We start from the raw sequence: 19,805 nt of genomic DNA, 5'->3' as shown, positions 1-19,805 counted from the left end.
CACGGCTCAGGATTGGAGGAGGCCGTCCGGGGGGATGGCGGAAGGCGGAGCCTAGGGCTGAGGGGTGAGAAGGACCTCCAATCCAAAGGCCTGAGACGTGGAGTGACGGCAAAGATAACCAATGGGGATGGTGGAAGGCGGGGCCTAGGGCTGAGGGAATGAGAGGGAGGCGGGGATTGAGGAGAGCAGGCGGGAGCCGTCGGAGGAGGCCTTAAAGGGGTCGAGCGAAAGAGGGGAAGGTAAGCGAAGGGAGTAGGGCTCTGGCTGCGTCCGCACTGGAAATATAATCCGGTTTGACACCACTTTAACTGCCACGGACTAAAACAAATGCCAGTATTATACTTGCCCATAGGGAGTCACTGGGGAATCCTTGGCCATAAATAGAGACTCCCCCCTGAAGATCGCTGGCTGAATCTGCCATCATTCAAGGCTATGATGAGGATGGAATGGGAGCGGGGTTAATATGTTGCCTTAGGCTTTCTGGAGAACATGCAGGACTCGCATCTAATATGATGGATAATAAAAGAAAATGGCATCATGTAATTCCCTTAAAAAGGAACGTTAGACAAGGAATCTTAAGTCAGCAATGCTTAGAATATCAAAGAAGGCTTTATTAAGATGGATGTCTGTTAAACTCTTACCTAAAAGCTAAGGCCACCGCGGCTATTGCTAAAATAATGTTCACTTCAAAAGGTTTTATGCTATGATGTAATTGAACATTCTTATGCAAAGCTATTATTCTCAAAGACAGCAATGCTTATTCTCACATTCAATGATATCAATATCAGCCTCTGAGTACATATATTCTGCCTTCCAACTGACTCCCTGTTGCCCAAGGATAGCTTCCCGTTGCTCAAAATTATGTGTGATCACCTCTCACACAATCATGTGAAGCCCATGATTGCGCTGGGATTGCCATTGGACTACACTTGCAGCTTCCCTTGCCTGATAAGGTCCATAGGAAGCCACTGGAGAATGCTTGCTCTGGGCACCTCTTTTCCAATGGTTCTCTGAGGGCAAGTACTCTGCTTTGCTTTAGATCTGTCCAGGGACCCATCTGCCTGTCCTTTTGGCTGTCCCTCCACAGTGTCCTCCTCGGCACTCTTCTCCAGCACTGCGTCCCAAATGAGTTGATTTCCTTTTGACCCGCTTTCCTCATTGTCCAGGTCTCACATCCGCACGCGGCGGTCATTGATTTTGTCTTCTTAATGTCCAGCGTTAAGCCTTCCTTCTCGGCACATCCTCCCTTGACCTTCCTCAGTCACTGATCCAGGCCTTTGTTAGTGTCTGCTAGTAGTATTGTGTCATCTACATATCTTAGTGGTTAGTGTTCCTTCCTCCGATCATCACTCCTCTTGTTACTGTTATCATTATTGTATTTATTTGTATCCTGCCCTTCTCCCAAAGCTAGGACTCAGGGCGGCTTACAGCATTAAAAAAGACCATAGAGTTAAAAACATACAAAAATAGTACTCCTCTTTCCGCTTAATCTAAGGTCCAAAACACATTGCAGGAATAACCCAGTTTGAGACTGTTTTAGCTGCCCTGCCTCAGTGCTAGGGGATCATGGGAAATGTAGTTCATTGTGGCACCAGAGCTCTCTGACAGAGAAGGCCAAATGTCTCACAAAACTACAGTTCCCAGAATTCCCTGCCATTGAGCCAGAGCAATTAAAGTGGTCTCATACTGGATTATTTCTGCAGTGTGTTTTGGACCTGAGCCTGCTCTGCATACAGCGTTCTCTGCACATACATTGAATAAATAGGGTGATCGCATGCAGCTTTACTTGATCCTTTTGCCGCCAATTGGGAACCATTCTGTTTTTCCATATTCTCTTCTCACAGCAGCTTCTCGTCCTGAGTACAGGTTATGCATCAGGACAACCAGATGTTGTGGCACTCACATTCCTCTGAGACCAAGCCATAGCTTTTTGTGACTTATGCAATCAAAGGCTTTGCTGTAGTCAATAAAACACACGCAGAAGACGCCTCAGATGGGTTGCAACTACAACTTCCATGATCTACACCCAGCAGCTGGTAGGTGCTCTAGTTCAACACATTTGAAAAGTCCTAAACTCTTCCCCAATTTAGGACTTTTCAACTGTTGAACTAGAGCACAGAAGTTGTAGTTGCAACGGAGGGAAATTAGAGGCTTCTTGGATTTCTGGGTACGGCATTTTGAAAGACAAAGAAGCTCCCTAGGAGGTATGGAGATGATCTCCATAAAGGTATGGAAGATGATGCAATGCAAAAATATATGGAGAGTTAAAGGCTCCTTACTGCTGGTGTAACCAGTCCCCATTTTTCTTTCTCTTCCTCCTTTCTCTAGTTTTTGAAATGGCAAAAATGCCCCTGGTATGATCTACCTGCTACATATTTGTAGTTCTCAAATCACCATCTGAAGACTAATAATCAGAACTAATTTAGATGAGATCAGATTATTTATCCAGGAAGACCAATACGGTCTCCTCAGCAGAAGTCTTTCCTATCAACTGCTACTACCTCACATATCTAACTTGAAGACACACAACAACTATTACTTTAAATGGCAATGTGCACACACACACACAGCACCATACAGTATATTCTTTCAGAAATGCACACATCTTTCTTGAAATTGAAAGGCTAAATATAAAAGCTTATGGTGGAAGAATCTGCTTATAAGTAACTTAGGCCCGGTACAGATGGGCCCGATGTGGCATGCTGGCACTGTGCTAGGGTTACGGGACTGTGCAGCAACCGCACGGTCCCTAATCCTAGCACGTACGGAGTGTGCGATAATGGCGGCGCCCTGTGCACACAGGCATTGCTATTATGACGTCACGACCACGCCACATACAAACGGCATGGGGGTGACATGCTTGCGCCTCCCCAGGCAGCTTATGGCAGCCTAACTGCAGCGGGAGAAGGAGCTCTGAAACAGAGCTCCTTCTGGCACGTGCCTCGTTCCCACAACCACAAAACGGCTGCGGGAGCGGCACCATGCAGAAAGGGGCCAAGCAGCCCCTTTCTCCTATGGCTGCGGCTGTCGGGGTGTCCTGGGGCATGAAGCCCCCAAGGACACCCCTTTTCCAGGCCAAGGGGAAGCAGCATTTTGCCACTTCTCTGTGGCCTGGAAAAGCGCCAGGTTGGAGCCGCAGGGGATACCAGTGAGGCTGCCCTGCCTCCAACCTAACAAGAAAAGGGGCGGCTGCAGACCGCCCTTTTCCTTGGTCTGTACCGTGCCTTAGTTCCAACCTGGCGTGGTATTGCTATTGCTTTGAAAATGTTATTTTTGGGTTGTAATTTTCTTAGCCTTGGGTTGTAGTTCAAAAGAATGTTTCCCAGCTCTGCTGCCTAGGATGGGAAATGCAGGAAGCCCACTGCCTTCATCCCAAAGAACTGGGGAACCTGTCCAGAGATCTGTAATCCACCCACCATCTCAAAAGTAGTAGCAGGATGATATTTTATATTTTTTTCTCCTTTTCCATCTTCTCAGGGGAGCACAAATCCAGCCCCAGGCATGATCCGAATTCACATTCTGGATGGAAAGGCATTTGTATGGAATTATGCTGATGCACGGCGGGTCCGAGAGGAGCATCGCATTGTTGGCACATTGGTTGGGGCATTGGCTCGGAAGCCACGACAGAATGTAAGGTTGGGGCTGCCTCTGCAGTTGCTCCCGGAAGAAGCCCGACTGCTGCTGGATAAAGGCTTGGCAACCTTGTGTAAAAATACAGCATCCCCACTCCCTGGGGAGGATACAAGAGAGGTAATAATCTATCCCAGTACTGTGCCTTCGTGAGGAAGATTCCCAAATCCTGTGATAAAAGTGGAGGATGCCTTCCTTGGTTGCCACAGTCTTCCTAGAATGGCTGAGGAACACATGGACCTCTGGGTGTTATCAAATGGTAACTCCCTTCAGTGCCAGCCAGCTTAAACAGCGGTGAGAAAAGATGAGATTTGTGGTTCAATATATTGAAATATACCTATTCAGTGACCCTGCTGTATAGTATAGATCAGTAGTCCTCAGTCTTTTCAAGACAAGGTAGCCTATTGGTTATTACCAGTTGCAACCATGAAAACATGTAACTTGTGGCTTTACGTGTTGTACTCCTCCTCATTACTATTACTTTTCTGAGGGGGGGAAACTTTAGAATTAATAATGGCTTAAAACTTTTAAACATCCAGCCTGAATGCCTAAAAAAATCGCTTTAAACAGTACAGTTAGAAAATAATTAGCTTTCTACTCTTTATCATTTTTGAAATATGGTTTTGTCACTCCTGGTTACCCCAAAAAAGTTACAGGCAACATATTCAAGGGTAGCCATGTTGGCCATGTAGTAAAGAACAACAGAATCTTGGGGTTTCAAGAGAATTTGCTTTTCTGTTGCTAATGGGAGTTGAAGGCCCCATACAGAGAGGCCAAAATAAAGCTGCTTTGAGTCACTTTGGAGGTATGATGTTTAAATGATGCATGTGTCCTAAGAGTCCGGAAGTTGCACCAAAGTTGCACTCCACTCCTTAGGACTGGAACATGGCTTTGGTGTGGCTTCCGGACTCTTAGGACACATGCGTCATTTAAACAGCATACCTCCAAAGTGACCTGAAGCAGCTTTATTTTGGCCTGTCTGTACAGTCCTGAAATTTTATTACCTATCTTTTCTTGCCTATCTGTTCCTGGTCCCCATATGGCCTGCACTGAGATCCCTCCAAAACAACTGAACTACAGCAACAGAAATGACATCTGATACAAAATGTAGGCCTATGACTCTATCATCGTCACCTTTCTTTTCCTGTATGATTTTTAACAACATTTGCCTAGTGAAGAAGCCAGTGGACCTTCAAAAGCTTGTATGGTGTATTTTGTGCATTTCAGTTGGCCAGTTATGGCATTGCTCTTCTGCAGCTTTTGTATTTTGCTGTATTTTGGTTATTGGTAACTGTTACTTGTAATCCATTCCTTCCAAACTCTGTCATAATCAGATTGTTCTGCATCACAGAAGTGTAGAAGGCAGGGAGTGTTGAGCTTTCCTGTTTGTCTCTACAGGATCTCTTATCCCAGCAGGAGGTGACTGCTTACCAAAAAGGGCTGGAGGAGAACTATCAGGAGCAGGTACGCCTTGCTGCTGAACAGAGGAAGATCTTACTGGATACTCTTGCAGAACGTATAGCCCAGGGCCGGGCAAAAAAGAGGCAACGGGAAGGTGAAGGAGGTGAGCTACACTGCTAGTTATGTAGATCTGTTAGGCTGGATTGGGCCAGTTCTGTACTGCAGTCATGAACCATGGATGTTGATACACTGCAATTCCCACCATCTGCAACCAAGTATCAGTTGTAGTTGGGGATGACAGAGGATGCAGTCCTGCACAATCTGAGGAATTTTGGTTGTAAAAATCAGGGTAGTGTCTCAGACTTGTAGCAATGACAACTTGTCTTGGGAAATATAGAATACTCATAGCGGTCAGACTAAGGTACTGTAAATGTTCTTGTATCCACCCTACATTCTTAAAATTTAGGATGTTCTAAGTAACCTTAAGCGTAAGCATTGTGGACTGGATTACAATGACTGTAGCTGGAGGGCAACTTTTTGCCATCTCTTGTAAAACACAAATTCAGGATCACGTTACAAAAGATAATTGCAGCAGGCTCATGGCAGATAAAACTACTACTTTCCCATATGATATATTTTGCAGTATGGAATTTGTTGCTACCAGACGTGATGATGGCTCTGAGACTTAAGTGGCTTTAAAATGGAGCCATTCATACAGGTAGGCTTATCAATACCCATGATAGACAAACAGTGCTTCTGTACACAGGTGCAGCACACTTCAGAATAGGCTGCATGTAGGCTTCCTAGAAAGATCTGGATGGACAAGGCTGGAAGTAGGATGCCTGACTAGATAAAGCCATGGCCTCATCCAGCACAGCTCTTATTGAACCTTTAGTACCAATAATGCCCTAAGTTTGCAAGTAGAGCAGACCTACTGAATCGGTGGGAACTTGTTAAGTCAGCACTTAGCCTAAGTTCCTCTGTTTTGGTGAGCTTGTTGTGTCTGTGACTGGCAATTGGATTTTGGCCAATATGTGCATTTTACTTTCCAGCTTTCTCTCCTCTTCCCTCTGATTTGATTACTGTTAAACAACCTTTAGTACTTAGAGCTCCACAAGCAATGATAAATTGCATTGTATTTCCATAGCTATGCAGTTTCTCATTCAGCATATGACCTTGTTAGAAAATATACATGCATAGACATACCGCACTAGAAAGCTTAACTCTTTTTTTGCTGGGAAATGGGGGGGGGGTCTCTTGACTGAGTAAATTTAGGGGAAAGATGTAAATTTGGCCTGTTTTCTGCTTCCCTACTTCATGATTTCACATGATCTATTTTAAATTTTCAGGTTAGAACTAGTGCCCTTTGGGTCTTGTTGGATTCCAACTCCCATCAACCTTAGCCAACTATGGAGAGGCTCATGAATGATGGGAGTTTATCCAGCAACAACTGGAGGGCCATAGGTTCCTTACTCCTGCTTTAATCACAAACTCACAACTTGTCTTACAATTCAAAGACAGCCTTACCCACACAAGGCACCAACAGATATGCTGGACTACAGCTTCCTTGTTCTTCAACGAGATGCCTGCAGTGATGGGAATTGTGGTTGGAGGCATTGGACGGGAAAGGCTGACAGGCCATTTAGCACACTGGTACAAGTCCACCTCTCCTTTCATTTCCAGAGCCTCCCTCCAAGCTTGGAGAGCTGGAGCCCGGTTTTGTGCTTCCTCGAGACTCAATGATGATCCAACTCCCAACAGAACGTGTTTACCCATGCCAAGAAGAGGTGGTGGTGGATTGGCATGTACCCTCCAATGACTGGCCTTACACTGGACAACCAGACCACGAGATGCATTATTGCATTTTCCGGAGCCTCTGGGAAAAGGGCTTCTACATCACTAGTGGGAGCAAATTTGGGGGTGACTTCCTTGTTTATCCAGGTAGTGAAAGATTCCTGGGAAAGGGAGGAGGGAAACAGACAGTGGGATTATCAGAACCAGACTACCCAATGAGCCTCTTCAGTTGGAAGAATGAAATGTCAAAGCTCACCATGAGCAGCAAAGGCAAATTGAAAACCAGCTGGAGAGTCATCCCTCTCTCTTCATCTTTTGGCCTAGGAAGGAACTGGCTATTCATCTAAGATAGGCTTAGTCAGCCTGTTACTGAAAAGGGAGGGCAGTTTGAAAATGAGGAATCAGGATGATATTTTCTTAAAACAGGGGTGGGAAGCCTGTAGCCTCAGCCTAATTTAATGCATAAGGGAAGAGGGAGTCCAGAGGGAACAGAATGATGGCAAAACAAAGGGGAGAATGCTAAAATGGATGTATGGAGAAGAGCTATTTATCCTGCTTCTACTGGCATGCAGCCATGAATGAATTAACCTTCAGAGAATTGAAAGCTCTATAGAAAAATTGTTTGCAGCCCAGTATTAATGCCTGTCTCTAAATTCTTGCCACTTACTGCCCTCCAAATGGTTCCCACTAATCCCCAGCCCCAAATTTTTTTGGAGGGAGAACCTTTGCTAAGATCAAATTTTTGAAATGGGTTTCTTATAGAACAAAGGTGGGCAGTTGAAGGCTTCCAGATGTTTGCGCACTACAGATCCCAGAATCTCTGACCAGTGGCTCTTTTGGCTAGGATGTTGTAAGCCAAAAACTTCTGGATGTAACATTTGTTACATGCCTGTTTTAACACAAGAAGCAGTCTTTGACAATGATAAGAGGTGTCTTTAAAAAGTCAGGATTTTTTTTTAATGCCAGTGTCTTTCAAACTGGCATGTTCCACTTTAGACTATAACCCTTACCATCTACAGCCAGCATGGCTGCAGATGTAGTCCAACACATGCAAAGAGTGCCAGCTTTGGAAAAGCTGGCATGGGAAAACTGCCTGTCTGGTTTTTAAGAAACATCTCATCCTCCTAGAAGATTGCTCTTTATCTGGGGCAGGGGGAGAGCCTTTACTAAATTTTCTACCTTCTGTTCTTACAGGTGATCCCATGCGTTTCCACGCCCATTACATAGCCCTCTGTGTCTCTCAAGATACCCCTCTCTCCTTATGTGACATCATCAGTGCAGGGCGCCTTGGCACTAATGTCAAGAAGACAGTTCTAATCTGTTCAGCAGGCAAGGATGGGACTGCAACATATACATCTTTGCAATGGACTGGGATGCAGTAAGAGCAAGCAGATGCCGTTGTCACTGTGAAAGAACTATGATTGCCTCTCATAAGACTTTTGCCTTGTTCACATCTGACATGTACGCAGGTGAGGTAAGTGGGTTGAATGCAGACCCAACCCCATTTTTGTAGCCCTCAGGTTACTTCCAAGATAATTTTTAATAAATTCAAGGACAGTGACCTCCAAATTGTCCCAAGCCACATGAAACCACTCTCAAAGGTGACTCCCCAACATGCCTTTCAAAAGCTTTGAAAAACACTCAAAATCAGCCAAAATCTGAACTGGAAATGACATGAAGTGGCATCACTTCTGGTTGTGGAAAAATTGACTAGCGTGTCCTGTTGTGGGGCTAAAAAAAAGCCCTTGCCTCAGTTGCCCATCCTTGGTATGTGGAATTGTTAATCATTTGTTGTAATTACAGAAGTATTTTTAACAGCTACCCCTGTGATAATGCGTGTATGGCTAGAAAACCATTCACCAACTAGCTGTCCACCAGTATACAGTCCGCCCTTCTCATATGCAGGGGATCCGTTCCGCCCCCCCCCCCCCTCGGCATTTGAGAAAAAACGCCTATGCTCAGGTCCCATTTGTTTGTATGGCAGCGCACTCTTGCGTGCCATTTTCTCCCTTGCTACTTCCCATACATGGACACTCAAAGCCACGTACGGGAAGTCTGCATATTGCAGGGACAGACTGTAGTTGGAACACAATCCCCACTACTGGCTGGGGATTATAAAAACTGTATTTCAACATAAGCAGCAGGCACCATGTTGGGAAAAAGGTGCTCTAGAAGAGTTTGAGATGGCTTTCACAGCACGTCTGCAGCCTTCGGTTGTCTCAAGCAATAGGGGCAAATAAATAACACTGTGAAACAAGGGGTAAGAAGTAGAAAGAGGCATGGAGTGCAGGGTTAAATCTTTCTTCCAAAATAATTTATATTTAATCAAATACACCCTCTTCGAAATACACTATAAACTCTCCTTGTTGCAAAATGGCTGTCACTGTTAGCATGCTAGATTCTGTAATTTGCATAGACAGTTCAAAAGTAATAAATCATACAGACTGGACTGTTCTGTACACAACACAAACTCCCAGGGATAGGAAAGCTATGGCCTTCCAGAACTTGTGCACTACCTAATAATGATGCTAAGGGGGATGGTGGGAGGTATAGTTGAACTTCTGCAGGAATGCAGTTTCCCCCCTTCCTTGTCCTACTTTTCTCTGAACTCTATTCCCTGATAACATAATGGTAGCATCTAAATGAAGCCTGAGTCATCTGTGTTGCTCACAGGGAAAAGAGAAAGAACATTAGTTTAGATAAAACAGAGCAGCTACTCTATTCGTTATCACCCATTGACTGGAGGACAGGAAAAGGTGATAACCTCATCAAAAGACTATGCCAGACTTCTATTTGAAAAGCAGAAATTATTAGTTAATTTAGGTCAATGAAGGTACAATTTTTACAATTTTAAAAAGTTCTCAGTTGAAGGGGAAAGAAGTAGTAACCATTTTGAAATGAGTGAAGAACAGGCTATGTACATGGCAGCCATTTTCATAACCCTTCCCTCAGACACTGATGGTTCGAAAAATGTTGAAACCAGATAGGGCTGTGGTGATGAGGGTGCCAGGGCACTGGGGATGCCAATGCAGCTCCTTAATATCATTCTCTCCTTGGTGAACAAACAGCAGCTGGGGTGGGATGGAGGCCAAAGCTGGGTCCTCAGTTTCACTTTCCTCATCTCGCTCCACAGCCAAGTCCCACTGAGTCACCTGATCATCAGCACCAGAAGCTGCAAATACACCACTGTCTGTAGGGTGCCATTCAACAGATGTGATAGGTGCTGTGTGCTGCTTAAAGGTGGCTACAGCTGACCCTTTCTGTGGAGAGAAAGAAGACAATATGTTTTGAGTGTGGAGTGTGGAGGTCAACATTAGTGGAAAACCCAAAGACTGGGTGAGAAGAGAATCTATATTCTTATATGCTCATTTTGGCAGTACAGAGCCATTAACTAACCTGAAACTGCCTCAGGTCCCAGATCTTAAGGGCTCCATCATCACCACCGCTCACAATAAAAGGTTCATTTCGGTTCCAGCTGATCACATTGACATCTGCATCATGTGCCTGGCTGGTGGTGAGCATGCAAGCTTTCCCTGGTGCTGCCCGTATATCCCAGATCCGGATGGTAGCATCTGCTGAGCAGGAAGCAAAAACCTGGCCCAAGAATGAGGTTATACATTGTCAATCAAAACATGGTAGTAGGCCTTTTAGCTCAGACCCTGGAAAATTCCACCCCATCTAAACAACCCCCATCTAACTGTTCCTCATCCTTTCCTCACCTATAAATTGCCATCAGAATATGTGCCATGTAATTCTGAATCAAATCAGCTACCTAGCTATGTGAAATTGTTACTTAAACAGCAACATGAATTTACTTTCTTTGTAGGAATATAGTCACTTGGTGCATTTCTCTTTCCTCTTTGGCAGAATGTTTAGTTTTCAAAAAACAAAACAAAACCAATGGTGGAGCAAAAGGAGAAAGGGGACAGGTAAAAGAACAGTTCAGGTGGAACAAAAAAGGGAAAGCAGGCTGCTTCTATGTAGAGTTATTACTGAGGTGCATCTAACTTTGTGAAGAGTTGGGCTTATTGACACAGAAAGCATAAATATTCCACAGATCTACTTGAGGGCCATATTGTAGCCACAATATTATGATTTCATAATGAGTAATAGAATCTTGGGTTGGAAAAGAATAGTGGAGAATAAACAAGCACTACAACACTACACCTTTTTACTCAGAAGCAAGTCCCACAGTGTTAAATAGCACTTTCCCCCAATTATGCATGCATACAGTTATGTAAGCCTTAGGTTACTGTTTTGACTATTACGATTACTGTAAAATTGCATATAGCAGATTGCCTACAACTCACTGTAGCTTCATTTGGGGACCACTGTAGGTCTTCCACAGATGCAGTGTGGGCAGTGAAAGGCCGCTGGTCTACCAACCATGAACCATCTTCCCTGGGTGTCCATAAATGGATATTTTTGTTGCAATCGCCAGTCAGAAGAGTGCCTGGAAAAGAGGAGACCCAAGATATTGCCAGCTGCAGCCCGTCCATACTGGCCTGTTTCCTCTGCTATGCCAAAACTCACATCTCATGCTATGAGAGAGCAAGTATGATGCAGAGCAGAGGTGCACAAAATGTGGCCCCCACAATGTCCCCCTTCAAAGTGCAGAAACCCCCAGTACTTTAAATACCAAATAACACTTGCTGCAGCAAACACATATTGAGCAAATGTTCCACCTCCCACTTCCCTCCCCCTCCTCCCAGCTCTAGTTTGAAATCTTGTCCCTTGCTTCCAAATGCTTCGCTTGTCCTGGCTTTAAATTAACTAGTTAACAAAGGTGCTTTCCACACTGGCGCTTTGTGCCGGCCTGGATATGTGCTAGGGTTGCCTGGAGGCGGCGCCACCGCACGCCCCGCAACTCTAGCATGACGCGACAACGTAATAATGGCGGCGCCCTGTATACACAGGCACCGCCATTTTGATGTCACGGGCGTGACGTCCCTATGATGCTCCAAGGCGCTTAGGGTGCCCCTTCAGCGGCACTGGAGCTCCTTCTTGGGGAGCGCCTCATTCCTGCAGCCACCAAACAGCTGCGGGAATGAAGCCGTTGGAAAGGGGCCAAGTGGCCCCTTTCTCTCCTGGCAGCAGCTCCCCGGGGTGTCCTGGGGCATGAAGCCCCAAGGACACCCCTTTTTGGGACCAGGGAGAAGCGGCATTTTGCAGCTTCTCCCTGGTCCCAAAAAGTGCCTGATTGGGGCCTCTGGGTTGCCACTGTGGTTGCCACCCTGTCCCCAATACGTGGCGCAAAGTGGCGGCTGCAGGCCGCCCCAAATGGACGGTCTGTATCCCGCCAAAGTCGCTGACAAAGAAGCTTCTTTTTACAAAGTTTTTTTAACCCGTCCATCTCCTCGTCCTCTGTTTAGCTGGAGGCTTTTTAAAGTAGCATTGGCATTGGAAGGATAGTTGTAAAAGCATAAATTTGTGGTGTTGGGTTGCAGCAGTGTGTCTTGACCTGGGAAAGAGCTGGGTTCTACTGTAGCTATGTGTGTTGCATACAACTGGCAAAGATAACAGCTGCTGTCCCCAGCTCATGAAAGAAAAATAGATCTATAAGTTTGGCAACTAAAATTGAAAGTGTGGGGGAAATGGAGGCTGATGAAAGAAAAATAAAACATTCCTCGATACATTTTAGAAGATGATTTTAAGTGGTTTCTAGATGATTCAAAATGTCATTGTTTACTTATACAGGGCTTGCCTGATCTGGTTATTTCATTTTACATGTGCATATTAACTTTAGATAAAAGGTTTACTGAAACATGCTGAACTTATGACGCAGGAACCTACTTCTACTCATTCTATGTTATCACTGCCCCTTGTTCCAAATTTTGTGTCAAAGTAGTAATGTCCAGGAACACATTCACTTTGTTAACTGAGCTTTACGCTATAAACGGATCAATTTATTCCTTTAAAATTAGTTTAAAGGTGTGCCCAGCCAAGTAGTTCCAGATGCCTGAATGTGGCCCCTGGCCCCAGCAGTTGCTTACCCCTGGTATAGTGGTTGGAGTTTTGTAAGGGGAAATGGGAGGTTAAATGCCAATGAGCTATGAAGCTGGATGTTCTTGGCTAAGTAACTCACTCAGACTGACCTACCTCACAGGGTTCATGTGACAGTAACATGGGAAGGAAGACAATTATGTACGCTACCTAGAGTTCAGTGAAGAAAAAGTCAGCTATTAATTCATCCCAGCTGATTACCTGGTTTCTTGGGAGACCAATCCATAGCAAACCCCTCAGTCATATGCCCAGCAAATGAGAAGATGGGTTTGATCTTGGCCTGCTCTTCTCTCAGGAAGACCGCCATGGTTTGGGAGTTAAACACTGCTGCCAGGGGTTGCTGTAGATCATAGATGTTCACCTGCCCCTTCTCAGACCAAACAGCAGCTATAGGTGCGTCTCCCAGTTCTGTCACCTACAATAACAACAAAAATGGATATACGTAAACATTAAGGTGGATTTTTGCCACAGGGGAAAAAATGACAGCCGTACACATGGTTAAAATGTTGCTAGGACTGCAGAGACCTGGATTCAAATCCCTACTCGTTCATTAAACTCACCAGGCACAATCTCAGACGGACTTAACCTTACACACTTGTTGTGAGGATGCAATTGGGGAGGACCACCATGTACCTCTCCATGCTTGGAAGAAGAGCAGAATAGAAATTAACCTGATTTTTTTTTTTAAAAAAAATCCTACCCGAACTCTGTTGATACCCCCATAGTGGGGAACCATGGCTAATTCCAGTTGTGGTTTCTTTTCTTCATTGTCTTCATCTTCGTCGCTATCACTGCTGCTTTCTGATCCCAAAGTATCTTTGGTAGCTTGTTTGGTCCCATGGAGGTTATGCATCTTCATTACCATCAACCTTTTGTTATTTTGGGGAGCAGAGGGGAGAAGAGAAGAAGATAATATATTTAGAAAATATATATTTGCTTATGTCATATCAGAAGTGGGATTATGTGGCTCTCCAGGTGGCACTGTACTGCAACTCCCAGCATTTCTTGCCATTGGCTATGCTGGCAAGGGCTGCTAAGAGTTTCAGATTGACATCTGGAGGGCCACATGATTCCCACCCCTATTTTATATGTGCATTTACTTGCTTCAACACGGAAAGCCATTTTTGCAACTCTCACCTATTGGCCTGGGCACTTTCTGCTTGAGTTCCAGCACAGAGGAGAAGACTCAGTGGGTAAGTGGTTCGATTCTCTCCAAGGGCATCATGTAAAATGTCAAAGCTCAAACAAGGAGCACCTAAGAATCAACATTTTTTTCCAAAAAAGAAGAGGGATCAGCTGCCATCTCTGCTATAGCAGGCTCTCTTGGCATTGTATTGAGGTTTCACAACCGATACTGACTTAAAGACATAGCTTAACTTTCTCTTCCATATCACAAATAGTAATAAACAGAACTTGACCATGTTTCCATCTAAAAGGTTTGTTCCTCATTCCGTCATCATAACAGTGGGTGGGTGTGCAACCCCTCACTTTACCCAAAAGCAAACTGACAGAAGTTAAAATTAACCTTATATTTTCTTAAGCTTTTAACTGAGATGAAATACAACTTTACAAAAGTGGGTGATGAGCAAGAAGTCATCACTTTTGGTTCAAGTGAACTTCATGCACCTGTGTTCCCTCTAATCCTTAACAGTTAAGCTTACATATATGTTCATCTGAAGACAGAACAAAACATGCCTGATTTCTGTTACTAATTCTGTCCGAACCCACTGCATGTAAAGGACAACCTTGCTTTCCCCAAACAGATACCATTCAAATGAGTTAGCTATCAGCTAATCCAGACTGGGGAAGGTTCTTCTAGCCTGGAAGCTGGTAACATGGTGGGCTGCAACTTCCATCAATTCCTAGCCATGGTGAGGGACAAATGGAGTCGAAACCCATTAAGTCCTACAGCATCACAAGTTACCCATCTTGATTCACAAGTTCAACAACAGGACTATCTACGCACCTATTTGGGTCCCACATCTAAGGATCTTAGGGTACTTGGTTGTTGTTGCTGTGTACCTTCAAGTCATTTCTGACTTACAGTGACCCTGAGGCAAATCTATCATTGGGTTTTCTTGGCAAGATTTGTTTAGAGAACTGGAGTTTTGCCATTGTCCTTTGCCACTGTCATCCCCTGAGGCTGAGAGCATGTGACTTGGCCACGCTTGCCCAGTGGGGTTCACACTGTAGAAATAATGTAGTCTGACACCACTGTAAATGTAAAGCACTTACAGTGATGCCAAACTGCATTATTTCTACCATCACATGCTCTCTGCAAGTCACAAGCGTTCTGCTTCGGAGGGAATGGCAATTTGGTTTTTCGACACACGTTCCTCGGAGCGTAGTGGACTCTCCCTCATTGGAGGTCTCAGAGCAGATGGATAGCCATCTGTTGGGGATGCTTTGATTGAGAGTTCCTGCATGGCAGAATGGGGTTAGACTGGATGGCCCTTGCGGTCTCTTCCAACTTTATGATTCTATGGTAGTTAAAGTGGTATCAAACTGCATTATTTCTACAGTGTAGATCAGTGGTTCCCAAACTGTGCTATTAGAGGGAATTTTGGACTTCAGCTCCCAGAATCCTAGACTATTGGCCGACGTGGCTGAGGCTTCTGGGAGCTGAAGTCCAAAAAATCTCATAAAGGGCATAGTTTGGGTGTAAGGGAACCACTGGTGTAAGTGCACCACTTAAACTACAGCCATGCATTCAGATGCTAGCAAATCCTCCAGCCCAGTCCTGCATCAGTGAGATCTCTGGACACAGACTTTATCCATCCTTCCTTCCTTTCAGATGAGCCAGACCACAGAACTTCCTCACCAGTCCCTGCCCGATGGTAGAGGCGGTAGGCGCCCTCGTCCATGATCAGCTCCTCCCCAGCAGCTGGAGGGGGCCCTTGGCCTGGGACATAGGCCCCTCCTCGGCCCTTCTCCCGCTCCTTCTTTTCCTCTTGGCCATCCTCCTTCATCTCTACATCGTCTGCTGCCTCCTCCTCATCGCTGCTGCTGTTGCTAGAGCTGCTGCTGCTGCTGCTCTCCATCTCCCGCATGCTGGGCTCCTCCATCTTGAGAGTGGGCAAAAGGGTCCCTCTGGCCACGCCCCCTCATGGCTTCAGCTGCCCTTACTTCTGCTTCTATCTCTAGGCGCCTCGCCTCAACGCCACATAGAGATAGTCATAGTGGATGGAATAGAGGCTCGATCCACAGTGTTCTTAGTTTCACTTGTTGTTGTTGTTGTTGAGTGCCTTCAAGTCGTTTCCATCGTCTGAGGCTGAGAGACTGTGACTTGCCCAAAGTGGTGACCTATATAATAATAATAATAATAACAATTAAAAATTGGTTTATAGCCCGCCTGTCCCAAAAGGATCAAGGCGGGTTACAACAATAAAATACATCAACAACATATATGGATATCTTGACCACATTAATGAGAGGAAAAGCAAAAGGAAGAATAGAAGAAGAGTGGCAGTGTATTATATTATAAACTATTGGAAAATCTGAGGAAAGGGTTTAAAAAAAAGCACAAGAGAATTATGAAAGGATAACCATAAGCAAAAGCTCTTTTTAATAATAATAATAATAATAATAATAATAATAGGATTTATTTATATGCCGCCCAATCACTGGGAATCCAGGCGGCTTACAACTGAGGGGATAATAGATAACAATAATGTAATTATGGTTATACTGGATCTTGTTGAGATTACTCTTTATGGAATAGGAAGAAAGAGTTAGAAAGATAGCATATTTGATAAACATACAGTTAACTTATATGCCTAGAGACCTGTTTGTACAGTATTAACTTAAACAGAGAAAATCGAGAAATTCACGGGGGCGGGTTATATGTATCAGGAAGTTACATTTATAGATTGGAAATCTATTTGATTAATCTTTCTATGTCCTATGTAATGTCAACGTTTATATGTCTTATGTGTTTGATATTGTTGTATATATATTTTAATAATAAAAAAACACACAAAGTGGTGACCTAGTGGGGTTTGGGGTTTTTTTTATTATTTTTTAAATTATTAAACACATAAAATGATAACATAACATATATCAGGACATATCCAAGATCAAACAACAATAAAAAAAATTCACCTTAACATATCACACATATCAAATTTACATCAATATCATTATATTACAAAACAATAAAAGATGGCAACCCCTCCCCCACAAAAATTACAATTATAAAAATGGACATTCAGTACCACCACGCATATATAATCTATACAGATTGAATTGTTTGAAAAACATCAGACCATCATCATGACAAATGGCCGGATGGCAGGTGAACAGTATACTGTATAATGTGTGTGAGCAAGATCAATAAAAGGAAACCATTTTTCATAAATATTCTTGGTTTTGTTGTTCTAAGTTACATTTCATTTTATCCAATAGCTTCTCCATCAGTCGTTGGTCCCGAACTCTTTTCCACCAGTTATCTAGGGACACAAGTCCTGTCTTCCAGGCTTTAGACCAGGGGTAGGCAACCCTTTTGAGCCGGGGGCCGGGTTGCTGTCCCTCAGACAACTGGGGGGCCGAAGCCAAAAAATAAATAATTAAATTAATTTTTTAAAATTAAATAAATAAATAAACTGGGACAGATGTAGGACAAAATTTCAAAATGGAGGGCACTTTTTAAATAAAAAATGGAGGACACGCAAAAAATTTTGCTGATTTTTAAAAAAACGTTAAGATAAATGCATGTTTCTGAGGCTTCTATAGACAATTGCCCCACTATGCCCCTCGCGTGAGACGCCAAAGGCCCCGGCGGCAATCGGCGGCAGGACCGGGCTGGGGCCTGTCCCAAGGCCTCGCCGGGCCGCATCCGGCCCCCGGGCCGCAGGTTGCCTACCCCTGCTTTAGACACTTCAAGTCAAGCTGCTGCCGTCAAGAGAAAAGTATACACTCGTCCCTCCACATTTGCAGCTTTGACTTTTGTGGATTTGATTATTCATTGATTTTATTAATATGTTCTCTCTAGGAATATCTAGGTCTTCCAATGCAACTCTATGGTCAACTTGAACCAAAAGGTCACACTGAAGGACCTAGATTCCTAGAGAGAAAACTTCACTAGGCATTTGTAGCTCCTCCAGCGCAATTCTATGGTCAATGTCTGGCAAACATTGACCACAGAGTTACACTGGAGGACCTAGAGATTCCTAGAGAGGTGTTCTTTCAAGTAAAAACATGGTGGTTTTGTTATTTGCGGGTTTTCCACATTCATGGGGACCCTGCTCCTAACCCCAGCGAATGTGGAGGGACAAATGTACTCTGGTTTCTCTTCAGATCATATAAATCTTTCGCCTTTTTAAAATTAAATTCTACCCTCTACCTTTTTTATTAAGTGGGATTATCAATTTTATATTTGTAAACCTGTTGTTCTCAAAGAAAGGGGAAAACCTTGAGACGTCTTGCTTGGTCTAGGTAGGTCTTTCCCTCTTTATTGGCATTTGGAGATTTGGATTTCTGGCCCTAGGAACAAAATGGTCAAAGTTTTCCTAGAGTCTTTGGGGGTAAGAAAATTTAGGCTGTTGAAATGATCCAGGGTTACACCACTTTAACTGCCATGGCTCAATGGTATGGAATTTGGGGGATTGTAGTTTGTTGTGGCACTAGAGCTCTCCAACGATAGAGGCTAAATGTGTCACAGAACTACAATTCCCAGGATTCCATAGCATCAAGCCATGGCCGTTAAAGTGGCGTCAGCCTGGATTATTTCTGTAGTGTGGATGTCACCTTAGAAGCAGCACTCGGTGCTGTTAAACAAATTACACATTTAAAGGATGGTGGCAGGGAGGGGGAGCCATCACTTGTCTTAAAGGGAATCACTTTAACTGCTGCGGCTCAATGCTATAGAATTTTGGGAATTGTAGTTTTGTGAAGTAGTTTTTTGGTGTTTATGTTTTGATTGTGTGCTTGCTGTATCATTTTAGAGATGTTTTAATTTTGTAATATTGATGTTTTAGACTGTACGCCGCTTGGCAGGTTTTTATTCTTATTTCATTTTGATTTCTACTGTGTAAAACACTGTGCAAATCCTACAGCACTCTATAAATAAATGATGATGATAATAATAATAATAATAATAATAATAAGTGAAATATTTAACCTTCTGTCTCTGATGCCACAACAAACTACAAACCCCATAATTCCATAGCATTGAGCCACAGCAGTTAAAGCGGTGTCAAACTGGATTATTCCTGCAGTGCGGATGCAGCCTTGGATTAATCAGAAACCCAAAACACACTGCAGAAATAATCCAGTTTGAGACCACTTTAACTGCCCTGGCTCAATGCTAGGGAACCCTGGGAAACATAGGCCTGTTACAGACTGCCAAAATAAAGCTGCTTCGGGTCTCTTTGGAGGTATGCTGTTTAAATGATGCATGCACCCTAAGAATCCGGAAGCTGCACCAAAGCTGCACTCCAGTGCTTAGGAATGGAGTGTAGCTTTGGCGCGACCTCCAGACTCTTAGGACGCATGCATCATTTAAACAGCATACCTCCAAAGAGACCCAAAGCAGCTTTATTTTGGCAGTCTGTAACAGGCCTTAGTTTATTGTGGCACCAGAGCTCTCTGACAGAGAAGGCTAAATATCTCCTCACAAAACCACAGTTCCCAGAATCCCCTAGCATTGAACCAGGGCAGATAAAGCGACCTCAGACTGAATTACTTCTGCAGTGTGTTTTGGAGCCCAGTCAAGAACCTGCCATTTTAAAATGGCGAGATTGGCTCAATAACGTCCTACATCTTTGAAAAGGGCGTAAAAGGTTGTCGGCGCCATTTTGAATGTGGGCAGACCGGCCGCCATTTTGGGAGACTCTATGTCCGGGGGCCGCCGCCATCTTAGAAGAGGGCAAACTAAAAAAAGTGGTCGTTTTTCTTTTTTCCTTACGAAGTTAAAACAACAGCGCCTGTGGGCGAATATTATTAGAACAATTCCCTGAGAGAGAGAGAGAGAGAGGGAC

General features: G+C 44.0%; 2 protein-coding genes across 4 annotated transcripts; one reads left to right on the top strand and one right to left on the bottom strand.

Annotated features, from left to right (window-relative positions):
• Window positions 1-189: 189 nt before the first annotated feature.
• On the top strand, window positions 190-9,137 carry LOC149303697 (tRNA-splicing endonuclease subunit Sen34-like). 3 transcript variants are annotated; one of them, XM_089480641.1, is made up of 5 exons: window positions 190-239; window positions 3,478-3,750; window positions 5,047-5,194; window positions 6,715-6,972; window positions 8,020-9,137. In XM_089480641.1, the coding sequence occupies exons 2-5, from the start codon at window positions 3,502-3,504 to the stop codon at window positions 8,205-8,207; spliced, it is 843 nt and encodes a 280-aa protein (XP_089336767.1). In that variant the 5' UTR covers window positions 190-239; window positions 3,478-3,501; the 3' UTR covers window positions 8,208-9,137. The 3 variants fall into 3 exon arrangements, with proteins under 3 accessions (XP_089336767.1, XP_089336766.1, XP_089336765.1); XM_089480640.1 differs by having other exon boundaries at window positions 5,044-5,194; XM_089480639.1 differs by having other exon boundaries at window positions 5,029-5,194.
• LOC149303696 (glutamate-rich WD repeat-containing protein 1-like) lies at window positions 9,118-19,565 on the bottom strand. The gene is made up of 8 exons (XM_089480638.1): window positions 19,511-19,565; window positions 15,650-16,131; window positions 13,966-14,083; window positions 13,529-13,697; window positions 13,030-13,243; window positions 11,136-11,278; window positions 10,222-10,419; window positions 9,118-10,085 (listed from the first exon to the last, which is right to left on the bottom strand). Exons 2-8 carry the CDS (start codon window positions 15,891-15,893, stop codon window positions 9,774-9,776), a joined length of 1,398 nt encoding a protein of 465 aa, XP_089336764.1. The 5' UTR covers window positions 15,894-16,131; window positions 19,511-19,565; the 3' UTR covers window positions 9,118-9,773.
• Window positions 19,566-19,805: the final 240 nt, after the last annotated feature.

This window comes from Sceloporus occidentalis, unplaced genomic scaffold (assembly GCF_023333645.1).
Source record: "Sceloporus occidentalis isolate IW3139 unplaced genomic scaffold, rSceOcc1.0.p SCAF_14, whole genome shotgun sequence".
NCBI classification, from domain to species: Eukaryota; Metazoa; Chordata; class Lepidosauria; order Squamata; family Phrynosomatidae; genus Sceloporus; species Sceloporus occidentalis.
This window is presented reverse-complemented; position numbering and strand designations above follow the sequence as displayed.

Bases quoted from the DNA above. Each gene is read 5' to 3' on its own strand.
- LOC149303697 (XM_089480639.1), top strand. From the start codon at position 3,502: ATGATCCGAATTCACATTCTGGATGGAAAGGCATTTGTATGGAATTAT. The intron at 3,751-5,028 runs GTAATAATCTAT...TTGTCTCTACAG, and splicing joins CTGGGGAGGATACAAGAGAG to GATCTCTTATCCCAGCAGGA. The intron at 6,973-8,019 runs GTAGTGAAAGAT...CTGTTCTTACAG, and splicing joins TGACTTCCTTGTTTATCCAG to GTGATCCCATGCGTTTCCAC.
- LOC149303696 (XM_089480638.1), bottom strand. From the start codon at position 15,893: ATGGAGGAGCCCAGCATGCGGGAGATGGAGAGCAGCAGCAGCAGCAGC. The intron at 13,698-13,965 runs GTGAGAGTTGCA...AAATAACAAAAG, and splicing joins GAAAGTGCCCAGGCCAATAG to GTTGATGGTAATGAAGATGC. The intron at 10,420-11,135 runs GTGAGTTGTAGG...TTCTTGGGCCAG, and splicing joins GGTCCCCAAATGAAGCTACA to GTTTTTGCTTCCTGCTCAGC.